The 22,673-nt window shown below is 37.2% G+C and overlaps 2 protein-coding genes and 1 long non-coding RNA gene across 4 annotated transcripts in view; all 3 read left to right on the plus strand.

Annotated features, from left to right (window-relative positions):
• LOC310722062 overlaps window positions 1–22,673 on the plus strand; it is a 456,255-nt gene that overhangs the window by 36,787 nt on the left and 396,795 nt on the right. The window lies entirely within an intron of this gene.
• prelp (proline/arginine-rich end leucine-rich repeat protein) lies at window positions 7,632–12,700 on the plus strand. Of its 2 annotated transcripts, none has more exons than XM_083534249.1 (3): window positions 7,632–7,926; window positions 10,736–11,696; window positions 11,810–12,700. In XM_083534249.1, the coding sequence occupies exons 2-3, from the start codon at window positions 10,745–10,747 to the stop codon at window positions 11,974–11,976; spliced, it is 1,119 nt and encodes a 372-aa protein (XP_083390375.1). In that variant the 5' UTR covers window positions 7,632–7,926; window positions 10,736–10,744; the 3' UTR covers window positions 11,977–12,700. The 2 variants fall into 2 exon arrangements, with proteins under 2 accessions (XP_083390375.1, XP_083390376.1); XM_083534250.1 differs by having other exon boundaries at window positions 7,712–7,926; window positions 10,741–11,696.
• il19l (interleukin 19 like) lies at window positions 15,436–17,969 on the plus strand. Its single transcript, XM_083534804.1, has 6 exons — window positions 15,436–15,481; window positions 15,795–15,966; window positions 16,502–16,564; window positions 16,685–16,837; window positions 17,131–17,205; window positions 17,443–17,969. The coding sequence occupies exons 2-6, from the start codon at window positions 15,811–15,813 to the stop codon at window positions 17,560–17,562; spliced, it is 567 nt and encodes a 188-aa protein (XP_083390930.1). The 5' UTR covers window positions 15,436–15,481; window positions 15,795–15,810; the 3' UTR covers window positions 17,563–17,969.

The following is a 22,673-nucleotide window of genomic DNA, read 5'->3' on the forward strand; positions in this document are numbered from 1 at the left end:
ATATATATATATATATATAAGCTGTCTAAACTAATCCAGCCATAAATATCTATAGTTTGGCTGTTGATAAATTCTTAATCATGTGTCTGGTACAGGTGCAGATGGAAACAAGCAGAGGTCAAACAAAGATTTTAATGAAAACCAGACAGACAAGTTGAAAATGAATTTCAAGCTGATATAGAAAAACTAAATATACTGATATAGTATATAGTATGTACTAATATACTAAACAGAGAATAACCAGGATTGCTAAGCACAGAAGTACAAAGACCATCTGACCATATGTTCACAAAAGTGAACTGGTTTTTTTTAAAGTGTAGCTGTAAGTGTGCATGTGTGTGTGTTTGTGTGTATGAATAAGTCCAGGTGTGTTCATTTAGTACCTGAGTAACAGTGAACAGGTGAGTAAAATCTGGGGAGTGTAGTCCATGGCAGACATGTGTGTGTGTGTTTCTCAGAGTTCTAAACATATTTCTAAGACAAAAGAATCAATGACAGCGTAGACTTGTCAACACTGATAACTGGCTTTCTCTCCTAACCCACTACCAGTCTTTTCATCTTTCAAGCTTGCTGTATTCTGATCAACAGAATGTAGCCTGCTCTCCTCAGCCTTTAAAAAATCATGGCTTCAATAGCATTCCATGGCACTGAGACAAGCCCTTTACTCTTGGATAATGTCATGGAGACATTGTTTTTGCCTCTAAAGCACAATTCCAGAAACAGAGCGACGAGAGCACATCCCCTAGACTCACTTTCACCAAGAGAACATAAATAGAACAGCTGAGATACCACTCCAAGGAACAAAAAGCTCCCTGCACCATTTCTTTTCAAATAAATAAATGTTAAATCTAAAAGAACAGTACAATAAAAATAAAAGAAAAATGTGAAAACCACGAAAGGCAGACCGGTTTTAATTTGATTAGTTTAATTAGAAGTTATATAGAATAAAGGCTCTTTTTTTTTACTTAATGAGATCATGTAGGTTATTTTATACACCAGTGCTGTTGCCAGGGACACCATTTTCTCGTGGAACTGTGTTGTTTTGCTGCTGATTTTATTTTATGTTGAGTTGAAGGTTATACTTACATTAGAATAATGATATCATTGTTTTAAAGCCAAATGTGTAAGCTAGAGATTAGTTAAACTACAGAAAAAGGCCAAGTCAGGACCTATTTGTAGAAAGTTGTAAATTGTTAAAGTTAATATTGAATCAATATTATGTTGAGCTTGAGTCATTTAAAAAGTCTTGAAAACAGAAATAAATTGACTATCCATAAATATGTGATCTTGTATGAAGCTTTCAAACAATGAATATAATACAGAATGGGGAGAAAATTTAGTTTGGACCTTTAAAATTAACATTCGGCAGGTTTTTTTCATTCAAGACAAGCGACTCTGATGTATTGGCGCCCAAGCCTCCTACTTAAACAAACCTTAAAATAAGTCAAAAATTATATCAAGTTCAATTGTGTAATAGGTTTGTGGTGTGTATATGACAAAATAAGAGAGTGACTGGGTTTTGGTCACAGACTATGTTTCTTAAGGTCATATGCTTCCACCACAGGACAGTTTTGTCCTGGTTCAAACACAGCAACAACTGAAACATTTGGCATTATTACAATGTTACACTGTTACAACCCAGACCTGAGTGCATCATCCTGACAGATGAACATGAACAGACTCTTTGGAAAGCGACTTCATTCTTTCCAATCCTGGTTTAGTGAACTACACAACAGCATGTGAGCTCATATAAACAGGCACTAACACACCATTCTAAAGGGCATGTAGGCATTAAAAAATATCATTAATATGTTATTATTAAAATTAACATGTATATGTTAAAACATATTAGAAAACAAAAGTTAGTGGTATACCACTTGCAAGTGAGAACTATTAGCCATTAAGAGGATGATTTCCTTATTTCCTGGAGTGAACCCTTCTCAGTATGGTAAGCATGAATTGCAAAAGATAAAGCCTAGATATACTTATTGAAAATGTCTTTCCTGAAGTTCTTGGCAAGCCACCAGGACATGCAGCAGGTTTATTGACATTTTGGTGAGAAATCAGGTGAGATGATTCATTGCATGATTAATTAATTGCTACAGAAAAAAAGGTGTACTCGGGTAATTGTCTGAGGCAGGTGTGAACGATAGAAGGAAGCACAGACGGAACAGTGTTTCCGGTTCTTGTAACAGCATCCATGTTTCCTCAGTGAAGAGCATATAACTAATTCCATGATTATGCAACGAAAGCATGTGTACGATGTTTACCAGCAAAATATTAGGGGAAAGAAATTAGTACCGTGTTGTGAAAGATAACACGTTGCTTTTTGTATGTACAATGATGTCATCATTAATTATAAACCATTTATAGGTGTGGACAGGAAAGAACTTCAGGAAGTAATAGTAAATAAAATCAGTGCTTTATGACGTCTTTATGCATTTCTGTATTGGATGCCAGACAAAAGAAGTATTAGCAGTGACATCTTGAATTCACTGTGTAATTGTTGAAGGTGTCTGCTGTAAACTGGTGTTATTATTACAAATAACATGGCCATGGCTTTACCTGCTCTTGCAGTTAAAACCTTTATTCATCCAAAGCCAAAATAATGATCGGTTCACTACATTTATCACCATAGACTATTAAATAACCCTGTAAAATCTGATTAATTCTTTATTTGTCTGATTAAGGGACATGCAAATATAATGTCTGAGCAAGTTGACTGTGGAGAAATTGTAATTATGACTTTTCAAGCCAGGATGTCTTGCTCTAGAGACAATATATAATTGAGCTGGAACGTTTTTTCCATACATGCAGTATACATATAATCAGCTTTTGGAGCCGTCATCAGATATTTCAGGAGAATTTGGGTTCAAAAGCTCAAAATCGACACCACTGCTACACCGATGTTTGTGTCCTCAGTTTTGAAACTATAATAGTTTTAGCCACAGAGCCTTTGTGTTAAAGTAGCTAACAAACCCTTTAGCTACTGTTAGTAATGAATACATTCTTGGCTGCTATGGTTTACTGTTCAAAATGCCTAAAAATATAACAATGCAGCATCTCACAGCTTCAGAAACATAGCTTATCAAAAATGTGAGTTCAACTATATGTATATATATATATATTTGTAACACATGTCAATGGTTAAATATGTTATTTTAAGCTCAAGGGTCTCTTAAATATGGTAAGCTTTAGTCAAGGACATTTTTTTACAAGGTCTGCAATAGAAAGTTAGTGCCCCCCTTTGTGAAATTTCCAGTATATTACAGCTGAGTCATGTGTACACACATCACTTGGCTTGTTTAACTACTAAGCCTCGTCTGACATTTTGTTAATGAGTTTTGGGTTACGATTTTATTTTTCTGTTTGTTTAATCAGGGAAAAGTTTGACACCACCCCAAAAATGCTATTTTATGTATACAGTACTGTATTAACATTTTACTTCATTTTATAATTAATAATGTATAATTTAATATTTTAAAATGATTATAATTAATAATTCGAACTGCGGGGATTACTGTACAGCCTTTTGGTGGTAAATTCATTAATAAAGCATGAGATAGTTTCATGTCTATGGTGATGGAAGAGGAAATCCCAGGCCTAATCCCAGCCGAAGCATGGAAACTCTTTCTGACGAGACACTGCAATGTTCCCCGAAGGTGCCATTAAAGCAGAAAAACCTCTCTGTCTTCATGTATATCATTCAACATTTTCATGAGAATTACAAGCAAATGTTGCTCTTGCAAAATTGTTATACAAAGAACTGCTTCACAGTGTATCAACCTAATCTTGATCCAATAGATACTGATTTGTAGCACTTTCGGCTTTCTCGCCAGCAGGGAACGGCTTGGTTTTTTTTTGTTGACTTAGACACATTTAGACCCCAGAGGAGGTTGTAAAGTTTGTGCGGTTAATTCTGTCATATCTCCAGGGTGAAGAAGGTGCTGGCTTAGCAGAGTTTAATGAATCTCAGTCTGGATGTGTGTAGCAGACCTCCATGACAGACACGTGTTTTTACAGTGTTTATTGCACCATATAACTTGGACACCCAGACTGGACTTGCAGTACTTTTTTATTTAGTTTGACAATGCTGAGTGATCAACACCCTGTCAGCCTCAAGACTTGCCATGTAAGCAAAAATATGACACTTTTGATTCTTTTTTTCTTCTTTCCTTATGGGTGGTACAAAGAATAAAGATTAGATGTCTCCTCAAGACTAAATTTGCTGATACTGGAGAAAATAGAGCAGCTGAGGAAAAACGACAGATCTTCATATTACTACAAGGAGGAAGAAACTTTCAAATTAGAAATTCTTAACAAATATAAGCCAGACTAAATGTCAGGTGAGTAATGGGAAGTCCGACAAAAGTCAAATAAGAACCTGTATACAGAAATACCTAATTTCTTACTTACTTTGAATGTCTATGTGGTTGAATTTTACAGCACAGACATACACTATTTTGCCAAAAGTATTGGGTCTCCTGACATTTCCTCCTATATGTGCTTCTTTTCCAAACTGTCACCACAACGCTGGAGGCACTCAATTGTACAGGACGTCTTTAGATGTGCTATAATACAATTTTGCATTCACTTAGAACTTGGCAACCCAAACTTGTGCCCCTGTGCACAAAGTGAGCTCCATGAAGATATGGTTTACACGTTAGGGACAGAAAGATCTTGGGTGGCCTGCGATAAAGCTCTGATCTCATCCCTACTGAACACCTTTTGGGATGAATTGAAACGCTGACTGCACTCTAGGTCTTCAGTACCTGCCTTTCGTAATAAATAAATATCCATAAGCACACTCAAGTTCAAGTCTACAAGTCAAACCAAATAGGTTTGTTATCAGAGACTGTAAAAAAAGATGGATCAGGATCATTAAATGCAAACACACCCCCCCCCCCCATATCCAATGTATTCAGAACTGTGTATAGTAGATGTTGTTAAAAGAAAGCAAGCACACAAACTGTCAAAAAAATTAATAAATAAAAAGAAGAGGTAGTTAATGCAACTACTTGCAGTCTGTGTATCATTTGTTGGAGGCTATTTAAAGAAAAATGTACAAGAAAATATTATACTATATAGTATTATATCTATCTTTTTTAATAACTTTCTATTTATTGCTGAATTGTATAAATAAAAATAATAATAAAAATTTATTTTTGACTGTTGATTTTCGCTTTGAACATTGGCATAAACCAAGTGCTGTGGTTAATGGCATCATTCCTGGGTGGAGAACAAGCTCGGTTGGTGGTTTTCATTCTATTTGTTAACATGCAATTACGTCACTGTTTGTTTCCTGCATTTGCTTTGGAAGACAGTCAAATACAGACATCTGCAAAGCAGACAGATAAATGTATCTGTGTGTGGAAATATTGTACTTCGTGTAAACGTGTGCAGCATGAATATAAGCATGCATGCTTTTGCTCTATTTTCTGCATGCTTAAATGTTGGTACAAGAGTGATATTGATTTCCTTGAGCCACGTACTGCTGCAGACGTCATTCATGCACATTTATACCAATTTGCACAATTGTTACGCGCGTTTTTCAATAAAAGCCTGTCTAAAGCATTGGGAAAGTGAGTGGCAGTGTTATACTTTTCTCAGCAGTTCAGTTGATAAAATCAAACAACAAAGTTCTTTTGACAATTTTGCACATATACATGTGTAGGTGTGATTGTTTGGGCTTTCAAGTCAAGTTAGAAGCCTGAGTTTCGTTATGATTATCTGTTAAAGACAGATTCAAATCGCTAAGCATTATTAATAACAAGAGAGCAAAAAAGTCGAGCTGTCAGATTTTTCATTCTTTATTTATTGCCTGCGTGTCAGTGCCAAGTTTTAATGTTTAAATTAACCTCAAGTCTCAGTGTATTTGTCTTTTATTTATTGTTTAATTGTATTTATTTTATTTTATTTAGTTAGATCGGCACACGTGTTATTTACTGTAATAAAAAGAAATAAAAGGATTTTTTTTTAATACTGCTTATTGTCTTGACTGAACTGCCAGACCAGATTGACAGGACATGCATTTGTTTGGATGCATGGGTTGCAGCTTAAAAGTATGCTTTGTAATTACTTTTAATTACCAATTACAGTGCAAAATTGTGAACAGAATTAAAACTGAATGCAGTCTTGGATGTATTTATTTTGGTGTAAACATCCATGATTCAATGATTCGACCTGATAAATGAAAGTAGTCTCACAACCTTTCTAAAAACTGTCATAGAGAATGCACAGACTTCAAGGTGAACTTCCTTTTATTTTGAATAGCTCGAATTCATTTCAGCCAGGCAGCGGTTAGAAATATCCCAAGGGAACATGTTGAACTGTCATCAAAAGACAGAGTCAGGCCCACCCTGGCCACATAAAAAAAGATTAGTTCTAGACTTTAAATCAAGGGGTTTTTTCGGGTTTGTTTTTTTGGCTTTCACAGGGCTTTGAGGTTGAGCAACAGTTAGCAAAAACTGATGACTTTGCAAAGCTGGAAATTGTGCCTGGATCGGCAGCAGATCGATAATTGTAACCACGGAAACTGAACAATGGCTTCGAATTTCCTTCAAGCACAGGCAAAAAATAAAAGATATACAGTATTTATGCACAATGAATAGAGTAAATTCATGGGGTTAATTATGTACTTTAAAAGCATTGAAAGCATGGCACAAACAATGTAATTTGTTGCAGTGGAAAAGTTAAATGACTTTTTTTTAAACACATTCCAATTAAAATACAAATGTAGTTTGCCCATATACAAATACACCTTCTACTTCCCAGTAGGTAAATCCTCAAAGATAATTTTGAATTAATAATTTTGAATAACTATGAATTGTCAATAGGTGTGAATAAGTGTTTGAATGTGTATGTGCAATATAAAATGTGCTCTGCAGATGACTGGGGTCCCACCCAGGGTATATTCCTGCCTCACACCCAGTATTGCTGGGATAGGCTCTGCACTTAAGCACTTACTGAAATTTAGTGAGTGCATATATCTTTTCCACATGGGACTGCAGCTGGGCAACTCGGAAATCAGACTCGGATAAAAAAACAAATACATGAAGTAAAAAAAAAAGGAAACTTCATCTGCATCATTTTAATAGAGAACAGATGACAGAGCTCATCACATGCTTGCATTTATTCCTCATTCCTCATTCCTAAAGCATACATGAGTTCATGTTCATGTAATCAGAGCTGCAGTGCAAAAAAGCTAAAGAAAAACTGCATGAGAATGTTTGTAAATTGGCTCCAATTTTCAAGCTGCAGGCGGAGTACGAACGAGGCTGTGCAAAGAGAAAACGCTTGCTCGTACAGTAAGTACCCTTATTAAGGTCAAGCACAATCATGCCATTTTTCCAAAGCTTGTGGAATCCGGAGCAATCCAAACTGCTTAGATTCGGTGATCTCATTTGCCAACTTAAATACAAGACAGGTGATAGAAAAAGAAATTGGCCATGTATCCATGTGACACAGCAAGACAGAGCACATGAATGTCTGAACATGACAAGTCCAACCCTTGCATTTTTCCTGAATTAAACACACACAAACACACACTCATTAACCCCCAGCACACCCCAGGGAAAGGGATGAAAACATATCCTCTTTTTGAGGGATGGGCATTCAGATACAGGCACTTTCCTCAAGGGTGGGAAAGAGAGAGGGGGAGAGAGAGAGGGGGAGAGAGGGAAAGAGAGAGAGAGAGAGAGAGAGAGAGAGAGAGAGAGAGAGAGAGAGAGAGAGAGAGAGAGAGCGAGCAGCACAGCTGACCTTCAGAAGAGAAAGCAAGGAAGCAGAGACCCAATAAGCAGCCTGTTTAACGGAGGAGAGCAAACTGTGGTAGAACGCAGTAGAAGACGGAGAAAGAAACCATTTCGAAAAAGAAAAGCTCTCAGCTAGAAAGAAAAGACATCAGAGGGAAAAAAGAAACAACAGGTAAAATATACACCATTTCCTTTAGAGACTTTAGATATTTAGATATATAGCCCACCTTTAGATATTAAAGGGGTAAATATCAGTGAAACATGTTGCATGGGAAAAGATGGGACCTTTGAAAATATAGAACATGCACAATGCTGCTCTGTTTCTATAGAAACCCTCTGACTAGTACCATCTTTTACATTTTGCATGCTCAAAATGAACCTTTATTGACACCACTACTCCTTTATCTAATGTCTCTTTTTAATAGAAGTTCATGTATTGTTGTGTTTGCTTTAAATTCTATGATTTTTATTCCTTTATTTGGAAATCTCCTAGAAAAACAAGTCCTAATATGCCTAGCACAGGGGTGTGTTTGTGTGCTGACATCCAACTCTTTCTGCACTTTCCCAAAAGCAACTGTTCTGAAACTTACATTAAAAGTTGTTGTTTTTCAAAGATTAGCCCACAAATGATTTCCAAGCTCATCGTTTACATTTACGTTCATAACGAGCTTTGGCATATTCGTTTCTAACATCACAATTTTTAGTGCATTTATATCCTTTTTTGGGCAAAGCCATAAAAGCAAACAACAGAAACCATTTTTTTCTATTGCTGTGGTACAGAACAGGAGCTGTTGAAGCTGCTTCTCATTTGCAAAACTCATTTTCACCTTGCCAAGGTTTGGTCTTTGATCTATGGAAAAAGATCTTATAAGAATCCCAATGGTCAATATCAGAGCGACGAGCAGAATTGCATTGTTTGAATATTAGAAGTGCCACATGTGTTGTGAATAATATGACCTAGAATTAGTTGAATGAATACCTTCTTGCTGTGGGATTGATGCTAGTTCTTGATTATGTAACATTCCCAAGCAGAACAAACTCTCCTGGCAGTAATTTGGATTATAAGATAGGAGCTCAAAGCCTCTAATGACCTTTGAATTGTTCAGTCTGTTGATGAAAATTTGTGGTAAGCATCTAATTTCTGACAATATTATTGTAGTCTTCTGAAGTAAAGACAATTGTGAAAGCACAAACACAGCAAACCGAGCAAACATTTTTACCTCTTTCAAAGCAACTAAACATTTTTGTTGCACATAGTCAACTACAGAAAAAACCTTTCTCAGCCATCATATCATTACCCTATAAACTTTATGAATCTTTTTGCAGGAAGCCATTGGGATAGCACCGCAAATATGCATATTAGACAATATGTAGATTTGTACAGTATTTCACCGACTCGACAGCTGAAGTGTCATTGGGGTCCCACCCAAAGTAAACATGCAGCTGAGAAAAACCTCATTTTTCCCAGGATTCCTTGCTACCCAGGGTCCTCCCTGGCATTTTAATAGTCTTAGATATATAGATACATTAGGCAGCTGTCATTTAGCCAAAAAAGCTGCAGTTCAACATCTGTTTGTGATCAGGGCCTGTGGAACATGTTTCAGGCTGATCTATGTTTATATTTCCCATGCAATTCATGAATATTTAAAAGACAAATCTGTGCTCTGGTTAGTCTGGGATTTGAGACCTATGGAGCCTATTATGGTTGCCAGAATTTAGTTCCATCTATGTGTAATGAAACATGTATCTGGGACTATAACAATGCAGTACACACTCCTGAAACTTTAAATATATATATTTAGGATGTAGAAGTAACTTGTAAACTACCACAAACAAGATACACTAGTTACACTAGAAACTATAGCATGTAACTTGTATGTGGTAGGTTACAAGTTACTTCTACATCCTAAAGGAATTAAAATTGACAAATGTTTTGTAAAACAATTTTATATGGGATTTTCTGTGAAGATACATTTTTGGGTGAATTCCGTTATATTGGTATAATCAGTTTTAATTGTAAAGCAATAAAAAAATATTTTAACATTGAACATTGTCCCAAATCAGCTTTACAGTACTAAACAGATTCTGAATATACATTATAAAATGTGATCTAATGAACGTGACAGTAGGGTCGGTGGCAGGGAAAGCTTTCCTGAGATGATGCGAGGTAGAAAATGATATATTGCACATAGTCTGCTTATAGTTTAATACAGAGCAAGACAAATGGTTTTGATGTTTTTCTTTACTAAATGTCGCATCCATAAATAAAAATAGAAGGGTCAGTGCGTGATGACTAATCAGGCACAATCGGTGCGTAAAGGTAAATGATGATGGATGGCTCACTTCTTGGCGTGATTCTACATTCCTCTAGTGATACAGGGGCAACTCATTTCCACATGTTGGAACATGATATAAACCTTTGAAGTTGGGCTCCCTTCTGCAGTGTTTCAGATGTGTGGTGAATGCAGAAGCAGACTCTCTGTTTTATGACTGCTAGTTGCAGGTTTCCAGCAGCATCTCCAGAGAGTTTGTTATTCTCTGTTTCTCTCGTCGAGTGTCAGTTTCTCTAGTTACGCTTTTGCACAAAGCAGTCTTTATGTTAAGCAATGCACCCAGAGACGAGAGCAAGCAACCTGGAAAATCTAGTGTAGGATTGCATAATTAAAAGAGTGTAAAAGTGAGATTGTGGTGATGCAAATCTTCAGTGCTTTAGCTGCCATAACAGCATCAAGACAACACCTACACTTGTTTCTTTGGCCTGGTATGTGCTTGTGGCAGGACATTGTTTGCAAGACTAATGAATTGTTGACTATATCATTTGCATAACCATATACTAGGGAGTGGCAAAAAAATCGATAACAAACCGTAATGTTACTATAACAAAAATATTTTGACCATGTGTCCTGGTTTTCTGTGGGGAATTGTTAAGATGTGAAACATAATGCTCATACTACTGTGCAATCTCTCTTTCTCTCTTATAGCTTAGGACAATGAAGGCTGAGCTGGGATACTGCTCTCTGCTTCTTCTTCTTCTCCTCATCACAGATGTTTGGGCACAACAGGCCAGACCCCGACCTCGACCAAAACCTCCCACTACCAGGAAGCCTCCCAAGAAAGAACCAGAACCCAAGGAGCCCACTGATTTTCCTCCTGTAATCCTTGGTCCACCTTCATCATTTCCAGACTGCCCAAGGGAATGCCTGTGCCCCCCTTCCTTCCCAAATGCTTTGTACTGTGAGAACCGCAACCTCCGCAAGGTCCCGATCATCCCGTCTCGCACCCACTATCTCTACCTACAGAACAACTACATTGATTCAGTGACTGCACAGTCCTTTAACAATGCCACAGAGCTCAAGTGGATAAACCTAGGGAATAACCGCATTCGGTCTATAGAGAAACAGGTGTTTGAAAAGCTTCCGAACCTGTTGCATCTATATATACCGAGGAACAAATTAAAGGAAGTCCCGAGCAATCTGCCTGCTAGCTTGGAGCAACTACGGCTCAGCCGTAATCAGATCTCCAAAATCGCTCCTGGAGCTTTCAACAAGATGGAGCACCTTATTCTACTGGACTTGCACCACAACTTGATCAGCGACAGCAACCTGGCCAAGAATACCTTTCGAGATCTTAAGAACCTGGTACAGCTTAACCTGGCTCACAACATTCTGAGGAAGATGCCTGCAAACATACCCAACAGTGTTTCCCAGTTATTCTTGGACAGGAACATCATAGAAGACATTCCCCAGGGCTATTTTAAGGATTTCACGAACCTTGCCTTTATTAGACTTAACTACAACCACTTGACTGACAAGGGCCTCCCAAAGTTGGTCTTCAATGTGAGCACACTGCTGGATTTGCACTTGGCACACAACAATCTGACCACCGTTCCGTTGTTCAACTCCCACCTGGAGCATCTCCACCTTAACAACAACAATATAGGGAGTAAGTTATATTTGCATAATGATGTTTTTTTCACTACCATCAATTATACAGTGTTTTCCATTTTTTGTCCAACAATTTCAACTATATTAAGCACCACTGCATTCTTCTTCTAGCGATCAATGGAACAGAGATCTGTCCCTTCACAGTAAGTGAGGATGTCCATGATCCAGACAGCGTACCCAGGCTGAGGTACCTGCGGCTGGACGGTAATCACCTGACTCCGCCCATTCCACTGGACATCATTATGTGCTTTAGACATCTCCACTCAATAGTCATATAGAGAACGTCTGCAATCTTCTCTATGCACATTGCACCTGTTCACTTGACAGTACTGACTGAATCAACAGTTCTAATGGAAAGAAATAGCAATATATGTTTTTTTTTGGTAGCTTCAGGAATGTTTGTCTGAGCTTCAAAAAGCATATTTATTAAACTTTAAATAGGAACAGCTGCTTTGAGCATGTCTGCAGTAACATTTCATGTTTTGTTGTGAGGCAGCAGTATTAACTTTCAGTATGAAAATGAAGAAGCATCAAGCAAACGATGTTTTCAATCTATATTGTAGTTATGAATGATGTACATAAGCAGCTAAGCTGCAGTGGGAAGGCTACCTAGACACCTGTACCCCTGCTTACCATCTGCTATGCTTTTCTGCTCACCACGATTGTAAAGAGTGGCTACACAAGTGGTCATTCTCCCCATGATTGACTGATTAGACAACAACATAAATGAGCAGGTGTACAGGTGTTCCCATTGCAGTCAGTGATAAGTATATTAGAGCAAATATAGTCACGTTTAAAAAAATTGTAAGAAATATAGTCAATGGAAAGTAATTGGGAACAAGAATACCAGATAATTAAAATCTCTACTTAATGTGCCTGTGTTGTTTTTTTTTTTTTTTTTTACATTAATGTAAACAAATAATTATAACTTCTTATTGTTGGCCTTTATGCATCTTCTGAGCATAAATAAAACCTTTTCTTAAATACGGGGTTTTCCCTCAACACTTACTTGCGTATGTTCTTTCTGGGCTTTTATACAAGGAATGGTGGGTGGGGAACAAAAAAAACATTTAAAGATCCAAGAGGATCTTAGGGAACAAACGTTGTCCTAGAGATAATATGTACATTGCCTGTCATGGATTCGACATTCTTTTTATTGTCTATTTTATTGTTGAGTTGTATTTAATTTCAACTTTTAAATAACATTCCTTATTAAAAGGATGCTGAACCTATAAAAATGTCATTACTTAAGTCTAGATTGTGACACTCCTAATTTCAATACGTACAGAAGTGTCATATTAATGCAAATTAGTTCAAATTTATGTAATGTACTGGCATCTTCACGTGGGAACAGAAAACCTGTGTGCAGATGGTTAACGTTGCCATCTGATGTCAAATGATGATCTACTCCAAGTTCCTGTATTTTACAAATATTTCTAAATATGCTTAGAGACAGAGGAGCAGGGGAAATGATGTCATTAAGACAAGCAATGTTTAGATGGAAGTAAGTAAATCTAGTTCTCCCAAATACCACTCTTTTCTGGGATATTATAAAGATATAAAGGCAGTAGCCTTCTGAAGTACAGACAGTACATTTTTTAAACATACAGGCCACGTTTGCTGTTCTAATAACCTCCACTCTTCTTATGTTCCACTAAATTTTGGAGTGTGCTTATGTAGATTTGTGCTCATTCAGGCACAAAAGAATTAGTAAAGTCAAGTATTGATGTAGGGAGACCTCATTCAACAAGGGGGTTCAATAGGTTTAAGATCGATAACAGGCCACTACAGATCTTCCATTCTTCCATTAAAGCATATCATCATGGAGCTGGCTTTGGAACAGGTTTAGGTTTCCTAGTTCAAGGAAAATTGATAGCTACCACATCCAAAAACATCTAGTATAATCGTGTGCCTCCAAATTCATGATAAAAAAAAATAAATAAAAAAAAAGCATATATGGCATAAACAATATTTAACTGTCCCAAAACCTACGTCCATATGGTGTATGTCTTAAGTGTACTCAGCTGCTGGCCATGATTTTTTTTTGTAAATAAGAAAATCCTGAAAAAAGCGCGTTTGTTTGCACCGAGACATGATTACAAATGCAAAATAAAGTCTGTTTGGAGGGGAAAAAAGGCGCCAAACTGAATTCATGCAAATGGAATTTGGGTCACGGGTTTGCTTCTCAGACACAAATTCGACCTTGGTAAAGACCTCAATCATCACTAACGCTGCAAATTCACCCATAACTACACTTGATCTGTGATTAGACTTTGATTTTATATTTTGTTCCTATAGATTAGAATATGCTGTGGTCCATCCATACTATACATTACACTTTATTCAAACAAACCAAAGTACATGACATCTATTAGGAATTCTCTGTATCTGTAGTACAGGATGTTGCCTTCCTGCCAAGTGCTTACCACACCTCATTACGAGCAATAAACAGACAGGTCTGATGAGGAAAGATCATTAACGTCACAGTGCCTTTACGTCACGTAATGCCAGAAAGGAAAATCCGCTGGTGCAAAATAATTGCAAGGTGAATGGAATCTGGACACTACATAACAGAGAGTGTCCGAAAATGTTGCATGTAGACATATTTCAATTCCTAGTGCATGGTGTTTAATATTGAAATTGTGGCAGCAGTGCACTTATATTACCAGTAATGAATATACAGAACTTGGACTCGTGCATTTGAAGGAACTGGTATGTAAAATATGTCCTACAACTTGAACTAGTGTTGTGACGGTTATGTAAGAGAGTTTTGTAAAAGGAAATAATATATGCAGGAAACAGAAGTGACGTGCACAAGCCTATTAGAAAGACTGACAAATAGGTGAGGCAACCAGTTTAAAGAAAGAAAGAAGAAAAGCTCAGCATTTCCATTTGACCTGCGGGAATATAGAACAAATAAGTGCACGCGTGTGAAAATAAATTGGGGGCACTTCCTTACTTGCAGCTGCAAAATGTTTTATGTTAAATTGTATTAAAATTATGCTTGGTGAACATAATTCAAAGTCTCGTTTTTCATCTAGGAAATGGTCACGGGATCTAGTTGAATTGCAGGTCTGTAAGATGTAAATTGGGTTATTAGTACAGATTCAAAGACCCTTATATATATTTAAAAAAAAAAAAAAAAAAAGGTTGCAAAAACACCAAATAAAATCTGACCAAAATATATATTCAAATTGCACAGAAAAAAAACCTGGTAAGCAATTAACTATGCAAAAACTTTCCTTCCAGAAAAGCAGCCATGTTTAACAATAATGTATAAATAGTATACAATTAGGACTTTTAACAAGCAAAAAAATCCCAAATTCCTGAGCCCTAATTAGAAAGCGTGCTTTGAATTTTATTTCTTTCCTCATACTTAACGGTGACTTTACATTTGACATGCAGCACTAAATCTAAAACCTGTTTTTTTTTTTATTTTTCCCCCAACAAATTTTTAAATAAACAAACCGCAATTAATGTATTAAATATATAATTATGTCTACTATACCGGTTGAGCTATGATTAACACTAATTGCAGGTAGAAAAAAACCCTGTCAAATATGAAATTCAATTAGAAATATTCCAAAAATGTGCAACACTGCGCATCAGTAGGCTGACTGGGATAGCAATCCACCTCCTCTTACAGTAAGTAGAGGTGAATTAAAGCAGGTGAACACCTAATGAAATTCCCCTCACATCATAATATAAGGCCCAGCATCTTGAGCATGGAGACACACTCAGACACAGCTATCTCAACAAGAAGCACTCATCACACACCTCAAGGTGAGAAGAAATCCTATACTTCTTTTACTTTTGAAAAATATAGGCTATGAAATTATAATTTTTTTCCTCCATATACTAATAATGCATGCTTTATATTTGTATTATAAAGCATGCATTATTAGTATTAATATATTTATATTTTATATGTGATATATTACCAAGATTGCAAATTCTATTTACACTGAAATAGCAATATCTTTTATAATATAATGTTTTTAATAATATAATATTTGATCATATTTTTAGTCATACTGGTAGGACATTATTTAAAATCATCACAAGTGCAAAATCTATACCTGCCATATGTTTTTAGGCTATCAAATCTGAAAATGAAAACTTCCACGGTGTACATCCTGGCTATTTGCGCCTTGCTGGCCGGCCTCTGCGGCTCAACCATGGGACGAAGACTCAATCTGGGTTCTTGTATGCTGACGGTTCACACACACGAGCTCAGGCATCACTTCCAGCAGATCCGTGACAACATGGTAAGCCATCTCACTGTCTAAGAGGCGTTTTTGACCGAGTGCAACTAATGCAGCCTGTGAAATGTAAAGAGATGTGCAGGCGAACGCATCGACAGGTAGAATACGTTCGCGTCGCCAGAATAATTAGGTCAGTGAGTCATTGGAGGCATACCATTACACAAGATTCATGTTAGTAGTGCAAAAATATTGCATAACCCACATCAGCTTGGGTAATTAATGCAGGTCTGAACATGCTGCATCTTATTTACATTCATTAGTCTGTTATGTAACACAGACAAAACACAGAATACTCACAAAACGTGTTATACTACATAGAAAATATAGAAGTGCACTATTACATTTACTTATTGAGATTTGTCCCTTCAAGACACCTGTGCAATGTTTTTTTCAGAGAGTATAGCTTAGGCTTGAAACGTTTTTTTTGTTTGTTTTTTTTTTAAACATAACACGATCATGAGTTATCATTCAGCTCATTTTGGCAGCCAAATGTGCATCGTAATTCATTTCTATTACTAATCGATTGATACGATCGCAGGTCACACAAGACAACCACAAGGGTGTACGGTTGCTGAGGGGGGACATGATGAAAAGCTTACAGGTGAGACAGATTATTCATCTTACTGCCTTGTACATTTTTTTTTAACTGTTATGTAATGGTCATTATATCTTATCTGAATGACGGCACAAAGCTGACAAACCAACTCGGTCTCTTTTCCAGGCGACAGAGAGCTGCTGCTTTCTAAAGCAACTCCTAAGCTTCTACATCGAGAAGGTCTTCAGCGGCTACACAAGCAGCCAGTCCCTCCATCAGAGAACCACCAGCGTTCTGGCCAACTCGTTTCTCAGCATGATTAAGGACTTGCGCGAATGTGTATGTAGAGTCATTACTCAGTAATTCGACAACTTTAGACCAGCTCAGTATTAATGTAACTTTAAGTTTCGCACCAATTCAAATACGTTAAATACGTTTATTCGTAATCGTTTCTATAGAAACAACCAACAAAAGTATTCCTATATGTGCTTTTAGCATTTTTGTAAGGAATAGCCAATGGTCCAATGCCTTGTAGCGTTACAGATGATCAGATATTTCAGATGTGTTACAGCTGATTTACTTTTGTCCTTTTATCATCGCTTGCTAACAACAATTTCCTTACTTTCTAATAGCAAGCTCAGATGCTCTGCCAGTGCAGCCAGAAAGCCAACTTGAAATTTGATGCCATCCAGGGAACCTATGACAAGGTAAATACCTTTAGCAAATTCAAATCAGTTCCTCTGAATCTCAGAATACTAGAACAGTAGTCTATTTTTGGATTTTTTTATTTTTTTTTTATACACCATAATTGACACTGATTATACACATAATGTTTGTAAGTTTCCTTAAGTGTTCTATGGAAATTGTTACAAGAAAATAAATGATAGTTAAACAGAAAGTACAGGTGATGTTTCCTCACTAGTCTCATGTTTTTTTTTACACAGCTGGAAGTCGGGGCTGCGTCGGTAAAGGCCATTGGTGAGCTGGACTCTCTGCTGGAGTGGCTCGAGAGCTTCCACAACAAAGACCACAAGCACCACCATCATGATGATGAATCAAAATAGGTTCCCCATGGCAACCGCTTCATTCAGCAGTGCTGATTCACAGAAGCGTCATTGAAATTCATAATTTAATCTTTTCTTGTTATTATAATATTTATAGAATTTGGGGGTTTTCCTTTTCGTATGTTTATTAGATCAGATTAACTGGGTAGCGTTTTTTGCTACCGACAGTACAGTACGACGATTACTGAGAATGTATAAGCTATGTGTTCATAGCGTACATGTTAAATATTTAATAGTTGCTTTATGCTGTTTATTTGACAGCAATATTTTTGACTATAGTAATGCCTGTGGTTTATCTGCACATGTGACTTGAAAGAGTTTTGCAGGAATGTAGACCTGTAAGGTCAGATTTGTTTGAATCATGTTTAAACTTGATTGTAACTTGAAAGTAAATAAATGTTTATCATACTGAATCCTTGTGTATCCTGTTTCCTAGTGCATGTGTTAGCTTACTACAGTAAATATAAATAGTTTAAATCTGGAGATCCTCCTTCAAGAGCAATAGAGTAGGAGAAAGAAAAAGACACAGCCAGAAGAAACAACTTGGACATAAACTCTATTAGACTTTACTGGCCTCTGGTGGTTAAAGGTGGCAATAGACTTCACAAAGGGTCACAAAGGGTTACTTGTATTGGAACACACTTAAAAGGGTTATTTAAAGCTGGAAACACCAGTTCATCTTTTTAAATATTGTGTTTAAGTGTACACCTCAAACATTACATTGGGGAACTGTGAACGCTTGTGTTATGCTTGATTGTGCCAGATGAGCTGCGTATTTTAAAAACCGTCAGGGATTTTCACGTACAACCCTAGGGTTTCATCAGAATTGTGTAAAAAGCGAAAAATCCGTTAAACGGCAGTTCTGCCTGCGCAAACGCTTTGTTGAGCCAGACTGTTTGGAGTCGAATGGATATGGCAACTCCGATAACCACTCTATACAGTCATGGTGAACCTTGTGACAGAACAGTTACTAAGTTTCTACTTCTGTCAATCAAAAACAGGTTCAGCTCATTCAGAACATTGAAGAAAAAAAACTTCAATACTTTTTCCAGTCTTCTACCAATGTTTTGGTGAGCCTACGCCCAGTTCCGCCTACAGAACTGGCGCTTATGATGTTTTTGTTTGTTTGTTTTCTTTTGCACTGTTCTAAGTCTAAAGATTACCTTTTTCCACAACATTCGCACCATTCTGAAATTTCCAGAACTCAGCAGTTTCTAAAATACACAGACCAGTACAATAATGTTGTTTGTTGGGTCTTGTATCTGCACTTCTGCCACATGATTGGCTGCATGAATAACTGCATGAATAGTCAAATCAAGGTGAGTAGCTGATCAGGTTATTTGAATTCTCTCATGGCATGATCAGGAAACCAGCTTTTTTTTTTTTTTTAAATGGCGCATCTTTGCCTTGGGTATGCACTAATAAATTGCACTTGTCCTATTTTTATGAAGGTGTGAAAACTCTAAGTGAAATGGATTTTTTTTTCTTCTTCCTTTTCAAACCCATGTCAGGAAGTGAAAGAACAAAATGTTCTTTTCAGAGGTAACTCATGATCAGTTCATTAATTGCATAAAAACCAGACCTCTCCTGATCGTATCCTGTTAGAGGCAACATGCCTTTAAACATCTGTTTGTATTGAATCAAACCTACTTACTTGACGAATAAAGCGAACAATTCCAAACTGATTTTCTGTTCAGTGCATTGCGATTTTCTCTACCTCTAGCTATTAAGCACAAAGCAAACTCCACGAAGACAAGATTAGCCAATACAATAGAACTTGCACAGAACCCTGAGGAATAGGAACCCCAAATGTGTGTCATGCCTTCTCAAGGACATTGCTGCTGAAGCGCTCTAATAATGTTATGGCCAAATGTTCACAAATGACCGCAAAAATGCTTTAAAATCTAGTGGAATATATTCAATATTCATATTAAATTATCTATTACAATATTTGATTCGGCATATAGAGGTGTGCTGATCAGTTATCCACATACTTTTGGCTATACGGTACATCCTTTGCAATTTATCCCCATTAGAAATCCTTTACCCAAAAGGCAAGCATGTACAGAGACTATATGGACAAACGTTTCTGGACACCTGACCCTAAAATTCATTCATTGTCCATTATAAAATTCTCATTCCGGAACAAGGGTGTTAGTAAAGCCAGGGACTGATGTAGGGTGAGGAAGCCTGGATTGCAATCATCGTTTCAATTCATCCCATTAGGGATGAGGTCAGAGGTATAGCAGGCCACTCAGGATCTTCTACTCCGCCCTATGTAAACCATATCTTAATGGAGCGTGTGGTGTGCACAGAGTCATTGTCATTCTGGAACATAGGGAAAGATTTTAATCCAGGAGCAGGGCTACCTGGTGCCCTGCTGGTGCCCCCTTGCTCTAACGTCTTTTACATCTATCATATCACAAAATACAATAACAATTGTAACAGTTGTCAACTCATCTACCCAGACCTATATTTCCTCTCTTGTATTCTGAGCAAATCAAATCAAATCAAATTTTATTTGTCACATACACAGTATGTCGCTTCACTCGGATTGAAACTAAATGGTCTTCTTATAAGGTGAAAGTTTTTCTGCATCCTTTTCTTTTCTTAAGGTGAAAGCTTCTCAGGTAAAACTGAGCAGGACAAATATAAAAATATTTTTTTTTATTGCTCAGGACTTGTTTAAGGTCTAATGATCACAATATCCTTCATATATTACAGTTAATTGATTAATTGATCACACACTTCATTTTATTCTGATGTTCAATCACACTCTTTTTTATTTTGATTTTTTTTTACTTTAACAAAAAAAAAAAAAAAAAAAACGCTTGTTTCAATAGAATTGCTAAAGTGAAAGTAGCCCTGATTAACTGCCAAAGTGAGTCAAAAAAGGCATTTAAAAATACCTCAAAAGTCATTCTTTCACATTTCACACTTTTAGACAGCTATTCCGATGAAGTATGCACAAAATAATCACAAGTGATAAAAGCAGCAAGGGGAAAAAAAGAAAAAAACGCAACTTTGCTGGCCTTGCAATGGATTTTATGATTCACGCGATCAACTGTGTTTCGCAAAGTGAATTTGCATTTAGGAAATGGAAATTTGACGTGGGGTCACTTTATTTAAGTGCATTAAAGTGCATTAAACCCAAGTGTCCATCTCCAGGCTTGCTACATACGAGGTTCTGAGATCCCAACTTCCCTGTTTTACATTTACATTTATTACAAATCCCCAACAGTGGCAACTTGGTGTTGCTGGGACTTGAAATCGTGACCTGCCAATCAAAAGTCCAACATCTTTAACCTCTTAGCTACTACTTCACAGAATATGTCATGAAACAAGCAACATATCAGTTAGAGCAGTGGTCCTGGGCAATTGGTACTGGGCCGCACAGAAAGAATACATAATTTACATTATTTCCGTTTTATTTATTATCTGATTCTAAATGATGTTTTATTTTGGAAAACTCCTGGATTCTCTCTGCCACATCTGTCTATGACTCACTCTTGATGCAAGTGACGATGCTTCCCTCGATCACATCTTACCTCCATCCGCTAACTTCTTAAAGGTGCTGCTCCAACCGCTAACACATAATACATTACTGCTAAATTCAAACCCCCAAGCTAGCAAAGTGAACAAAAACAACACAGTGGATTCACGATTATTATTATATTTAGAAAATACCAGTTTTTATGGTCGTATCATTTTATTTTGTTGTATTTATCCGCCACACCTTAAAGGCCGGTCCGTGAAAATATTGTCTGACATTAATCTTTGGGAGTGACGACGATGGACAGGATTAGAAATGAGTTTATTAAAGGGACAGCGCATGCAGGATGCTTTGGAGACAAGGTGAGGGAGGCGAGATTGAGATGGTTTGGACATGTGCAGAGGAGGGACATGGGGTACATCGGTAGAAGAATGCTGGGGATGGAGCCACCAGGAAGGAGGAAAAGAGGAAGACCAAGGAGGCGGTTTATGGATGTGGTGAAGGAAGACATGCAGGTAGTTGGTGTGAAAGAGGCAGATGTAGAGGACAGGGGGGTATGGAGACGGATGATCCGCTGTGGCGACCTCTAATGGAAGCAGCCGAAAGAAGAAGAAGATTAATCCGGTCCATGGCGCTAAAAAGGTTGGGGACCACCGAGTTAGAGGATAAAGCGAGTCCGGTTAAAGGTTTCACAGTGTTCAACAAGCAAAAACCTCTATCAAAACCACATTGAATGATCCTTGGGTTCAATGGTGGCAGGGGATTTTTTTATTTGAAACCAAAAAGACTTGGGTTTGCCTGGTGTCAATCCCACAGACAGAGGTGGGGCAAGTTTTTATTAGGCACTGCAGGCTTCAACCCATGACTCCCTGCACACGCAAGGATGAGGTGTACCGCGTCATGACGCCAATCATGCTAGCGAAGCGCGGTGCATTATCTTCCACAGACAGGAAACCAAGATTCATGCAAAAACATCACAGAAACATACATGCATGCTGCAAAACGGATGTTATCTTTTTCCCTTTTTGTTTCTTTCTTTCTTTTCTGTCCGAGTCATGTGCTTTTAGCACCGGTTTTTGTATGTTCGCTAACACATCCGTTAGCGAGCGCTCTCATCTGCGTCACTGGCGGTGGTGGCTTTGACACCCAACGCGTGTCTACTAAGAAGCAGTAGAAATAAGAAAAAGTCTAGTGAAACTAAAAGACACCACAGAGAATGGTGTGGTATCTCTTACTGTTTGAGAAGATTATTTCTTTTAAGTAACATCTGAAAGTAAAATCAAGACATGGGGAGTTGTTTATGTTTAAAAAATTTTATCACCATATAAGCTGTAATGGAGAGGGAGACACACAAATACATAACTTGTTAAGAAGCAGGGGCCAGAGCACTTGGTCAGCCATGATATCACAAAGGTTTAAGGGACTTGCTCAAGGGCCCAACATGTGGCATCTTGGGAGTAACCCAAAGCCTGAACCATTATTATTATTAAATAATATTGTACCAACTATGGACAGTTTCCACATTATTTTGAATTGGTATTTATCAATAACTTACTATAACTCAGTATATCACTATGGCATATTGTACTCAGTTTCTTATGTCAGTATCGACTTGTGC

The sequence above is a fragment of the Silurus aristotelis genome (genome assembly GCF_946808225.1).
Source record: "Silurus aristotelis genome assembly, chromosome: 28".
Lineage (NCBI taxonomy): Eukaryota > Metazoa > Chordata > Actinopteri > Siluriformes > Siluridae > Silurus > Silurus aristotelis.

Excerpts from the sequence above, each read along its gene's own strand:
- prelp (XM_083534249.1), top strand. The coding sequence starts at position 10,745 with ATGAAGGCTGAGCTGGGATACTGCTCTCTGCTTCTTCTTCTTCTCCTC. Across the intron at positions 11,697-11,809 it reads TAACAACAACAATATAGGGA|CGATCAATGGAACAGAGATC; the intron begins GTAAGTTATATT and ends TTCTTCTTCTAG.
- il19l (XM_083534804.1), top strand. The coding sequence starts at position 15,811 with ATGAAAACTTCCACGGTGTACATCCTGGCTATTTGCGCCTTGCTGGCC. Across the intron at positions 15,967-16,501 it reads AGCAGATCCGTGACAACATG|GTCACACAAGACAACCACAA; the intron begins GTAAGCCATCTC and ends ATACGATCGCAG. Across the intron at positions 17,206-17,442 it reads TCCAGGGAACCTATGACAAG|CTGGAAGTCGGGGCTGCGTC; the intron begins GTAAATACCTTT and ends TTTTTTACACAG.